Source organism: Rhincodon typus, chromosome 23 (genome assembly GCF_021869965.1).
Source record: "Rhincodon typus isolate 14 chromosome 23, sRhiTyp1.1, whole genome shotgun sequence".
NCBI classification, from domain to species: domain Eukaryota; kingdom Metazoa; phylum Chordata; class Chondrichthyes; order Orectolobiformes; family Rhincodontidae; genus Rhincodon; species Rhincodon typus.
This window is the reverse complement of record NC_063354.1, coordinates 6,665,259-6,677,069: the sequence shown is the minus strand read 5'-3', so window position 1 is coordinate 6,677,069 and position 11,811 is coordinate 6,665,259. Positions and strand designations below refer to the sequence as shown.

General features: G+C 41.9%; 1 protein-coding gene across 5 annotated transcripts in view; it reads right to left on the bottom strand.

The window, feature by feature from the left end:
* The window catches only part of polg2 (polymerase (DNA directed), gamma 2, accessory subunit), a 40,662-nt gene extending 29,846 nt beyond the window's left edge, over positions 1 to 10,816 (bottom strand). Inside the window, exons 1-2 of one of the 5 annotated variants that reach the window (XM_048610969.1) lie at positions 10,726 to 10,816; positions 8,585 to 9,180 (exon numbers count right to left, since the gene is read on the bottom strand). In XM_048610969.1, coding sequence (XP_048466926.1) covers positions 8,585 to 9,104 — 520 coding nt within the window. In that variant the 5' untranslated portion in view covers positions 9,105 to 9,180; positions 10,726 to 10,816. Of the gene's footprint in view, positions 1 to 8,584; positions 9,181 to 10,504; positions 10,608 to 10,676 lie in introns of those variants that run through there. The other 4 variants (XM_048610971.1, XM_020533495.2, XM_020533492.2 and 1 more) reach the window with 4 other exon arrangements.
* Positions 10,817 to 11,811: the final 995 nt, after the last annotated feature.

Genomic DNA, 11,811 nt, shown 5'->3' with positions numbered 1-11,811 from the left:
GAGAAAGGGTCACCGGACCCGAAACGTTAACTCTGTTTTCTCCTTCACAGATGCTGCCAGACCTGCTGAGCTTTTCCAGCAACTTTGTTTTTGTTCCTGATTTACAGCATCCGCAGTTCTTTTGGTTTTTAGTTCTCAGCAGCAACGCAGTGTGATGCCCAGGTTGGTTCTGTCAGTCCCCTCATCACCTACACTCAGTTGCGGCAGCATGTACCACCACCTATAAAGGTGCACTACAGAAATTCACCAAGACAGCACCTTCCAACGCATGACTACTACCATCTAGAAGGACAAGGATAGCAGATAAAGGGAAGAGCACCACCTGCAGGTTCCCCTCCAAACTATTCATGATCTTGATTTGGAAATTTTCACTGTTCCTTCAGGTGTTGCTGGGTCAAAATCTTAAAATTCACTACCTAATGGCATTGTGGGTCTACCTACAAAACATGGACTGCAGTGATTTGAGAAGGCACCTCCCAACCATCTGAAGGGCAACTAAAGGCAGGCAATAAATGCCAGCTCAAACACCAACCACATCCCTTGAGTGAAAAATGAAAAACAAATGCCAATTTTCAACCAGTTCAATTATTTCACATAACAAGTAAAGAGTTAATCATACATCAAAGGTTTTATGAGACCAAACTACATCCAGCAGTTATACTGAAGATTTGCACTCCAGAACTAGAAGCACCCATAACCAAGCTGTTTTAGTACCCAAGTATAACCCAACAACGTGGAAATGGTTTGGTTCTGTCCTATCCACAAAATGCAGGACAAATTCATACCAACTAATTACGCTCCCTTTAGTCTACTCTCACTCATTGGTAAACTGATAAAAAGTGATGATGTGTACACAACAATAGCTTGTGCAATAATGTACAGGCTCCACCAAGGCCAACTTGAATCCTGACTTCATTACAGCCTTGCTCCAATCATTGACAGAAGACACATTTTGTTGCAATACCACAACCAATTAGAGACTACTTGCCAACCTGTCAGGATCTTCCACTCAAACAGTACAAATATTGTTTTCCATTGACAATAGTATTTCTTACGCATTGTCCCGATGCATGCAAGATGAAAAGCTTCAAAAAATGTCTTTTTTTAAAGCAATGCTCAAGTTCTATACTATCAAACAACTGTTTATAGTCAAAAGAGCTGAACTCTAGAGGCGAGATGCAAGTGACTGCCCTAGACACGGAGACAGTTTGATCGAGTGCAGCATCAAGGAGCCCTAGCCAAATTGAAGTTAGTGAGAATCAGGAGGAAAAGTCTCTACTTGTCATGCCTAGCACAGAGAAAGATGGTCATAATTGTTGGAGGTCAATCATCTCTGCAGAAGTTCATCAGGATAGTGTACTATCTTCAACTGCTTCATCAATGCTCTTCCTTCCAAAGTCTGAAATGGAGATTTTCGCTGATGATTACATAATGGGCAACAACTAGTTAAGGTTCCTCATATTCTTAAACAGACTATATTCATGTGCAGCAAGACCTGGACAATATTCAGGCCTGGACTGATAAGTGCTTGCCAATACCCATCTCTGTGAAAGGAGAAGAAAAAGCTCACCTTGACATTCAATGGCATCATCATCACTATTACCCATTATTAACATCCTGTGAGCTACCATTGATCAGAAACTGAACCAGACCAGCCATATACGTAGGGCAGCTATAAAAATAGGCCAAACGTTGGGAATTCTACTGCAACTAGCTGACATCCAGTCACCCCAAAGTCAGTCCACTATCTACAAGACTCAAAGGGGAATAATTTCCCTTTACTTGGACGCATGAAGCTTCAATAATACTCAAGAAACTCAACACCATTTCAGACAAACAGGTTTTTTGATCAGTATACTATCTAAATTCACCTCCATCACCACTAATGCAGAATGTCAGCAGTGTGTACCACCATATACCATCCAGGAAGCTTGACACCATTCAGGACAAAGCAGCCTGCTTGACTGGGATCTCATTCATCATTAACATTCATTCTCTTTACAACCAATGCACAACGGCAGCAGTGTGCATCATCTACAAGATGCACTGCAGCAATTTGCCCAAACCTTCAAGCCATACATCATTTTGACTAACTAAATCACTCTTCCTTTTTTCTCACTGGTTCAAATTCTGGCATACCCTCCTAGTAGCACTGGGCACGTGCCTGCACTAGATGAACTTCAGTGGTTCAAGATAGCTTGGGGCAACTAAGGATCGATAACAAACTTGCCAGCATCCCATGAAAAAAAGAGGTGAGTTTACCTCAACCAGCGGTAAGTTATGCTGACTTTAGAGGCTTTCTCCTTTTCCCTTATTCATAAGTGTTCTGATGATTTCCTTTACTCATCTTTCCTTGTTCTTCGAAGTGTCAAGTCTTCCCCCCGACCCCCCAGACAACTTTCAGAGCATTGGAAATCAATATTAAGTGATTATCAACACAAACAGCAATTCCTAATTGATCTCAATTTCTTTCTATCTTTTCAAATTCAGTTTCCGAATTAAACTAATTTTACACTGTGAACGTACATTTCCACAACTCAATTTCTAATACATTTTAAATTACAAAATACCAACTGATGCAACTGAGATAAATAGCTCAGTAGTGCCATCACCTGGTACTGTACAGGTATGTTTTGTGTTTCATTATTTTCCACTATTTTTCTGTCAATTTAACTATATGTACAAAATCTGTTCTACTGGCTCATCAGTCTCACACTCACTCGAAACTCTGAAGAACAGGAGAAATAGACTGACAAATCTCTTTACTGGAAGTTTTAGCATTCAACACATGAAAACTGATTTTTTCAAATATTCAGACATTTTCCAGATAAAGACTACAATTAAAAATGAAACTTAAAGGATGGGTTTTGTTACTTTCTTTCTGTACATGGGGGGAGTTACTTACAAAGTAAATTTAATGAAAGATACCAAGTTACCTTGTGCTCAAAACTGCCCTTCATTCTTAACAGTTACCAAGTCAAGTTACTGAGAAATCCACATATTGCAATTCTTATTTATAAACATATGACATACACTATTCTTCCCTCGGAAAGCAGATACTTACATAGACCAAAGGAATGTATACATAATAAGACCAATGGCACACAGGTGTTAATCGCAAAAAGACACTATTAACATTGATTAAGCTTAAACAGTACAGCTTACGAGCACAAAACACTGGTAAGCTGTACTTTTCCACCTGGACAATCTTAACTTCTTTGGAATTGACTTGCAATGTTTGTGGACTGGTGTTAAAGAATTTCAACTTCAAATAACACAATTGTTTTCTTTTGTTCTTTCACAAGATGAGCACGTTCCACTGGCTAGGCCAGCATTTATTGCCCATCCCTAAACGGCCTTGAGGTGATAGTGAGCAACTTCCTTGAATCACTGGAGTCCATGTGGTGTAGGTGTGCCCAAAATTCTGTTAGGATAGAGTTCTGGGATTGTGACTCAGTGACAATGCGAAAATGGCAATGCAATTACAGGTCAGAACGGCATGGAACTTAGAGATGAACTCGCAGGTAGCGTTGTTCCCGTGCATCTGCTGGCTTTGTCCTTCTAGGTTGTAGAGGTCACAGATTTGGAAGGTGCTATTGAAAGACTCTTAGTGAAATGATGTAGCGCATCCTCTAGTTCATAAACATGCTGCCACTTTCCGTCGATAGTAGAGAGAGTGAATGTTTTAAACTGGTGAATGTGGTGCCAAACAAGCAGACTGTTTGGTGTCAAGACTTTCGAGTGTCGTTAGAACTGCACCCAAGCAGGCAAGCGAAGAGGGGAACGCATACTTGATCTTACCCTCTGGCTGCCATAGATGCATGTCTATGACAGTATTGGGAGAAGTGATTGCATTGTCCACATGGAGATGAAGTCCTGTCTTCATATTAAGGGTGCCCTCCATCATGTTGTGTGGCATCGCGTTTCTCATGTGGTCAGAGACGCAGCTCAAGGATCGGGCTCATCAGCCATGCAAGGAGCTACAGAACCCATGACCAGTGACACACAATTTCCTAGGTGGACAATCAAACTCGTAAGCAAGTGATTCCTCACATGCCTTGTAGATGACCAGGTTTTGGAACATCAGCAGGAGAGTTATTAGCTGCAGAATTTTCAGCCTCTTACTTTCTCTTGCAGACATACTATATATGTGGCTGGTCCAGTTCAATTTCTGGTCAAAGGTGAGCTCTCACCTTGTGGGGAAATTCAGCAATGTGACATGTTCTTGTATGTCAAGGGGAGATCGTTAAGTTTCTGTCACTGGAAACGGCAATTTCCTGGTCCTTGTGCAAGCTCAAGGTGTCCCTGCAGGACAGAGTTAAGACGCACATACCTACTACAGTGTAATGCAGTCTACCATAGGGAGCCAATTACAATCAATCATTATTACTTTGGATCCATCTTTACTTCAAATACCATAGGGAAGCAAACTAGATAACCTTCCTTGGGGATGTTTCAGGTACTCTGATCACCATAACTATTCATTAGCATTGAGGTTATCGTGTCTGTGCTGGAATTATAAACTAGCTGCCAATTCTAATGAAACTTTCCAGTGTTTTTCTTCTTAGCCTGACAGGTTATAGCATTTCAGGTGTAGATCCAGGTACCATTTAAATAGGTTGAACTGGGCAGCAACTTCCAGCTGCACAGTAGCCTCTGGGTGGAAAGTATTTTCCCCCCTCCTTGGGTCACCTGTAACCCTTCTAACCATCATTTTAAATTTGTGCCCCCTGGTAATTGATCTCTCCACCTTGGGGAATAGGTCTTCCTTTCCCATTCTATTCAAGCCCCTAATTATTTTGTACACCTCAACCTGTGTTTCAAGGAAAACAATTCTAGTCTAGCCTTACCAATCTTTCCTCATCTCATTTTCAAGCCCTAGGTATCATTCTTTTAAATCTCCTCTGTACTCTCACTACAACAATAATGTCCTTCCCCTAAAGTGGTGACCAGAGCTGCTCACAAAATCACAGCTGCAGCATAACCGATGTCTTATATAGTTCTAACATTGGATTTCTCTGGATTGAGTTCTATTTGCTACTTTTCTGTCCACTCAAACAAACTGTGCATATCTTCCTGCAGTTGACAGGCATCCTCTTCGCTATGAACTACCCAGCCAACTTTTGTATCATCTGCTAATTTTACAATTATGTTGTAATTTTCAAACATTTTCTAGTTCTGGAAGGATCCCAACAGAAAGGAAAACCACAAATGTAATTCTCCTATTCAAGAAAAAAGGGGCACAGAAAGCAAGAAACTATAGGCCAGTTAGCCTAATGGCTGTCATTGAGAAAATGTTGCAAATATTAAGGAAGTAGTAACAAGAAATTTAGTAAACCATAATACAATTAAGCAGAGTAAATATGGTTTTACAAGACGAAAATCATAATTGATAAATTTAGTACAATTCTCTGAGAATGTAGTGATCAAGTTAGAAATTTGAGAACTAATAGATGTAGTGTATTTGGATTTTCAAAAAGGCATTAAATAAAGGACTAAAACTGCTAGAATGGGCCTGTAGCAGGTGGTGAAGAGGGGAAAGCATACTTGATCTTACCCTCTGGCTGCCATAGATGCATGTCTATGACAGTATTGGGAGAAGTGATTGCATAGTCCACGTGGAGATGAAGTCATGTCTTCATATTAAGGGTGCCCTCCATCATGTTGTGTGGCATCTACACCACACTAAGTGGAATATATCTAGCAACTCCAGACTGGGCACAGAGCCATCTCCTGACTCCCAAACCTGTTAACCAACTATGAGGCTCAAGTCAGGAGTGTGATGGACAATGAAGGCCATCAGTTTAACTGGGACAATGTAACAATAATAGTCCAAGCCAAACATAGAAATGCATGGAAATTCCTAGAGGCATGGTTCTCAACCCGTAATGCAATCAACAAACATAGAGAATTAGATCCTATATACAAACCCATACAGATCAAAACCGGAAATGACACTACTCACCACTACAAATTCCAAGCAGAGTAGAACAACATCGTTTTATCGGAGGCCACGCTGATGATGTTACCTAGCATTGTGACGAAGCATCTGAACTAAAACAAGCCAGTTCAGCGAGCAAGTCAACAACCTCACCCACAACCTGAGCTACAAATCTTTGCTAAAACTTTAAACAGAGCTGAATTCCAGAGGTGAGGTGAGTGTGACAGCCCTTGACATCAAGGCTTCATTTGACTGGGTGCAACATCAAGACAGTCCTAGCAAAACCGGAATCAATGGGCTTTAGGAGCCAAATTCTCCAGTAACTGGAGATATACCTGGCACGTAGGAAGATGGTCGTGGTTGTCAGTCATCTCAGCTCCAGGACTTCCCTTACAGGAATTCCTCAGGGTAGTGTCCTAGGCCCAACCATCTTCAGCTGCTTCATCAATTAACTTCCCTCCATCATAAGGTCAGAAGTAGGGATGTTCACCAATGATTGCACAGTGTTCAGCACCATTCACGACTCCTCAAATACTGAAGCAGTGCATGCTCAAATGCAACATCTGGACAATATCCAGGCTTAGGCTAACAAGTAACATTTGCGTCAAATAAATGCCAGGCTATGATGATCTCCAATTGAGACAATCTAACCACTGACCCTTGACATTCAATGATGTTACCATCACTGAATTTGGAATTAGAATTAGGTTTTATGTCATGTGTACTCAAGAGCAACGGTACAGGAATACAGTGAACAGGTACAGGAATACGGTGAACAGTGTACAACGTTGGCACACACTTAGCTACAAAGTATCTAGTCACAAATACTAGATGAGGTAGAAAAATAGAGAAATAGAGAAATAAAGAAAAAAGCTAAAAGTTCTACGTTCTTCATAGTATAAATTAGGAAAATAAAGAAATAAAGTTAAAAGATTGACATTAAGCCCTTCTATAGGCTGCAGTCACGCCACACTGGGGGCTTTACACAAACAGTCTCGCGCTTCCCCACGGTGGGCCAACTCCAACCAGGCTCACAGGCTGCTGACTGCCATCTGTGACAGGTTGACCGCACCAGACCCCAGCCCAATGACTGCCTCACTCCAGGCCTCTAGCCCGCTGACTGCCAGCCACCCTGCTCCAGGCCCCCAGCCTGCCAATCACTCCTATCCACTCCAGACCCATCTCCACTACCACCATTCTGGGGGTTATCATTGACTAGAAACAGAACTGGACTCACTGCATAAACACAATTGGTCTGTTTCCATGCTGTACAACTCTGTGACTCTATAAGCATCATCCCTTGACATTCAATGGTATTAACATTACTGAATCCCCCACGATCAACATTTTTGGGGTTATCATTGACTAGAAACTGAACTGGACTCACCACATAAACACAGTGGCTACAACAGCAGGTCAGAGGCTAGGAATACTGTGATAAGTAACTCACTCCTGACTCCCCAAAGCTATCCATCATCAACATGGCACAAGTTAGGAGTGTGATGGAATACTCCCCACTTGCCTGGATAATGCCGCTCCTAAACTCAAGGAGCTTGTCACCATCCAGGACAAAGCAGCCCGCTTGATTGGCACTACATCCACAAGCATCCACTCACCCCACCACCAATGCTCAGTAACAGCAGTGTATAATATCTACAAGATGCACTGCAGAAATTCACCAAATATCCTCAGACAACAACCTTCCAAACCTACAACCATTTCCATCTAGTGGATAAGGGCAGCAGATACATGGGATCACCACTACCTGCACATTCCCCTCCAAACAACTCACCATCCTGACTTGGAAATATGTCACTACTCCTTCACTGTCGCTGGGTCAAAATCCTGGAATTCGCTCCCAAGTGGCATTGTGGGTCACTCCACAGCAGATAGATTGCAGCAGTTCAAGAAGGCAGCTTACCACCACCTTCTCAAGGGTAACAAAGGATCGGGCAATAAATGCTAGCCAGCCAGCGATGCCCACATCCCACAAATGAATAGGAAAACAGGGCAGTCATGGGAGAGGAGGAATACTCCAGTCTGAAAGGTAAGCCATTTCTGACCCACATTTTCAAAGTTAAACTCAACTCCTTTTCCACCCCTTTCCTGGCGATCAGGACTTAGGGCCTGGTCTCTTCTTTCTCTTGTCCTGCTTCTTAACCAAGACAAAAGGGCAAAAATTGGGTTTATTAGTTAGTTTTGCTGATCAAGACTTTTGAATGGTCATTTTCATTAATTATTCAGTTAAGTGATCAATTTATAGGTTCAGAATTTTTTCATCCCTTGCAGTTTATGTTTACTGTTCTGTCAAACGTTATCTTCCTGATAGTTGCTCCCTGGCTCCATGAGTGAGTGTAGAAAATATTGAAATGTGCCTACTTGTGCAAAAACGTGGCCAATCCTGTTCTGAACTGTCGAGAATACTGGCCAAAACTCCTCATAGGACAGTCTTGTCATCCTAGTAATTAGACTAGTTAACCTCCACTGCACTCGATACATGGAAAGTATGTCCTTCCTAGGTAAGTGGAGCAAAATTTCTCTCAATATCCCAGATGCAGTCTCACCAAGTTTGAAAAGAATTGAAACAAGGTATGACATGTAACGAAAGAGTTCAGAAGACTAAAAATAATGTTGCCGTTGTACCTTTCAGGAGATTAGGGCGGACTATAGTGCTCTGCTTCAATACGTTATCTAGTAATGCAACAATTTCTTCCTTCGTCAAGTCTTTGTTGCCTGATAGAACTTGCAATGCTGTAGTCTCTACAAGCCTTAGTGATCTGTTATCTGAATTGTGACAGTTCATCAACTTATGAGGTGTTGCCACTCCAAATACTTGCTCCCTAGATAATACCATTGAATTCCACCACTCACTAGCCAGGTTCTTTTTGAATTCCATTCCCAAATGTCCATAATTGTACCAACCATTGGTAAGAGAGTCTTGTGTAATTATATCTCCAGTTATAAAATGCCTACTTTGGCAAAGTTCAATCAGTGCTTTAGTAAATCCAGAAAGGTCAGTAGATTTATTGCATATTCTTGATACTAGGCAAAGGCCAAAGACCTGCCAATGTTGTTGAAACACCTTACTGGGGACCTGCTTTCTCTTTAGGAAAGACTGAAGAGGAAATTTCATTATCCTCAATTCCATGACAATAATATTCATCTGTAATGATTCATGAAGATGGAATTATTGGAGTGATCTGGAGTCATGTTGGCACAAGATACATGTCACAAAACATCTGTAGGAAGAGAAAACAGTGTAAATATAAGGAAAGAGTATCCATAGCAAGAAACATGTTTTCACCATTTCAAAAACTGAGTTAAAAAATTTCAGAACGACAGGTTCACACACATACTGCTGCAATAATTAAGTTGTTCAAGGGAGTTCAGAATAAGGACTCATGAACCACTAAGTATTTTGTAACCACTTTGTTAAGGCCCCAGTGATTACATTTACTGCAGTATGTTAGCACTACACTAAAAGTTAATTAAATTTGTACTTTACGTTGAATGACAAACTCAATTTAAAGCACCCGGGACAGCTAGTGTGATAGGAATCATCCAGGATTCCTACCTCAGTCATCATGTTGGAAATTATCTGTATAGTTTTCAGGTAAGGAAGAAACCAAGTGATTGCTGTGAATCCACAAGTGATACCTAGCCTTATAAACAAAGCACTCACTAAAGTGAAGTGACATTAATCAGTGCTAACATCAGTATTCTGTTAACTCTGATTTCTCTTCACAGATGCTGCAAGACCTGCTGAACGTTTCCAGCAATTTCTGTTTTTGGTTCTGATTTACAGTATCTGCAGTTCTTTTGGTCTTTACTGTAAAATCTGTTGTTCCTCATGCATTTTCTAAAATAGTCTGAGGAGCCCGAAATAAATGGATGCAAGGCTTCACCACTGACTCATGCAAATACTGAAGCAAAAGCAGAAACTGCTGGTGAAACTCTGTAGGTCCAGCAGCATGTGGGGAGAAAGCAAAGTTAACTGAATACCCATTTTGGGTCCGGTGACCCTTCCTCAGAACCAAGTTTCCAGCAATTTCTGTTTTTGTGTGTGAACAGATTTTGGACAAGGATTTAAAAAACACTGTAGTGTCCCTCCCATCATCCTTTCTGCCATTAAATGTTTCCTTCTACCTCTTCCCTTCTTACTTCCCACTCCGTTTACCACCCATTCAACAGTTCCTCCACGACCAGTCTCTCTCAAGCTCTATTTTCAGTCATATCTTCCTCACACCAAATCCCCACACCCATCCTCTCCTCCTCCACATCTCCATTGCCTTTCCTACCCAACCATACACCCTTTCCAACTGTACCTCCAACCCCATCCTCACCCCATCCGTGCCTATACTTCCCACCCAAACATATCTCCGACCCACCCATCCGTACCGCCAATAATCCCTTCCCTCCAGACCACAACCCCGCCCAAGACCTCCATTCCTCCCGTCACCTCCAGTCCCCACCCACCCGTTCGCACTTTCCTTTGGCACCCCGCTCCGCCTTCAGTAACTATCACTTCCACCAACCCCTTCCCTCAGTCCCCTTCTTCAATACCCATTTGTCTTCAGTCTCCGTTACACCCTTTGTCCTCAGTGTTGCCTGATCTTGAGCAGGAGACCCCAGTACACAATTCGAGGCAGTATAAAACACTACGGGGAAAGTTAAAAACACATTCAGCACTGAAACTGATAATAAGGTAGAGTCCATCTCGTTTAGAGGAAATTACCTCACATACTAATTAAAAGCGTTGTTTGAACTCCCACATGACACCCTACCCATGGCGGAGCAGACGGTTAAACCCAATGTTTAAATTCAGCTCGCGCGACGTCCAAGAAGGCCCCAACGTTTTAATGACGTAACTTCCTGGATACCGCCGGGACTGGGAGGCAATTCGGCGCGTGCGTGGTTGTTCGAGGAGAGCCCGCCTCCTCTTTGCTCCAGGAGACGGATTGTTTCAGCCGTATTGGCGAAAGAGCAATCGTCGCCATCCAGAGAGTTAAACTTTTATTGTAGATCCAACTTAATGTCAGTATTGTGCAGATAAGAAGGAAAATTTGGACTGTTGTGAGTAAATATAACGTTGATTCCTAAAAGGTTTGCTATGTTTTGTTTTAAACCACAACCAAGAACTGCGGGTGCTAGAGATGTAGAATAAAACAGGAATTGCTGGAGAAACTCAGCTGGTATGGTAGCATCAGTCGGGGGAAACAGAGTTAACGTTTCGAATGCGGTGACTAAGAGTCATTGAACTCATAGCGTCATACAGCGTAAAAACAGGCCCTTACGCCCATCATATCTATGCCGATTAGCCAACACCAAACTACACTAATTCCATTTACCTGCTAATCCCATTGGTCCATAGCCTACTGTGCCTTGACACTTCAAATTGTCATCCAGCAGGTTTTAAATGTTGCAAGATTACCTGCCTTCTCCACAGTAAGGAAGCACGTTCCATATATCTACCATCGACATGTTAATCTGTTTTCTCTGTACAGATGCTGACAGAATTGCTGAGTTTCTTCAGCAGCTTTTGTTTCTGCTGATTTTTATTTGCTGAGATAACTTGGCAAGGGTTGAGAATGGATTAGAAATGAGGGACCCAGGTAAAAAGTAAAATTACCACAGTCCTACCAAATTATCTGTCTGCTTTCTCATCAGAGAGAGAGACGACAGAGAGGTTGAAAAGGAGAGTCCTTCATTGGTAGCTTCATCTGTGTAGGAATTGAATGCATGATATTGACATCACCATGCCTCACAAACCAGCTGCCTAGCCAATGAACTAAACAAAATAGAACATGATAATAACAGAAATCTGGCTTAAAGAACGATGAAGGGTTTAGGCCCGAAATGTCAGCCTTCCT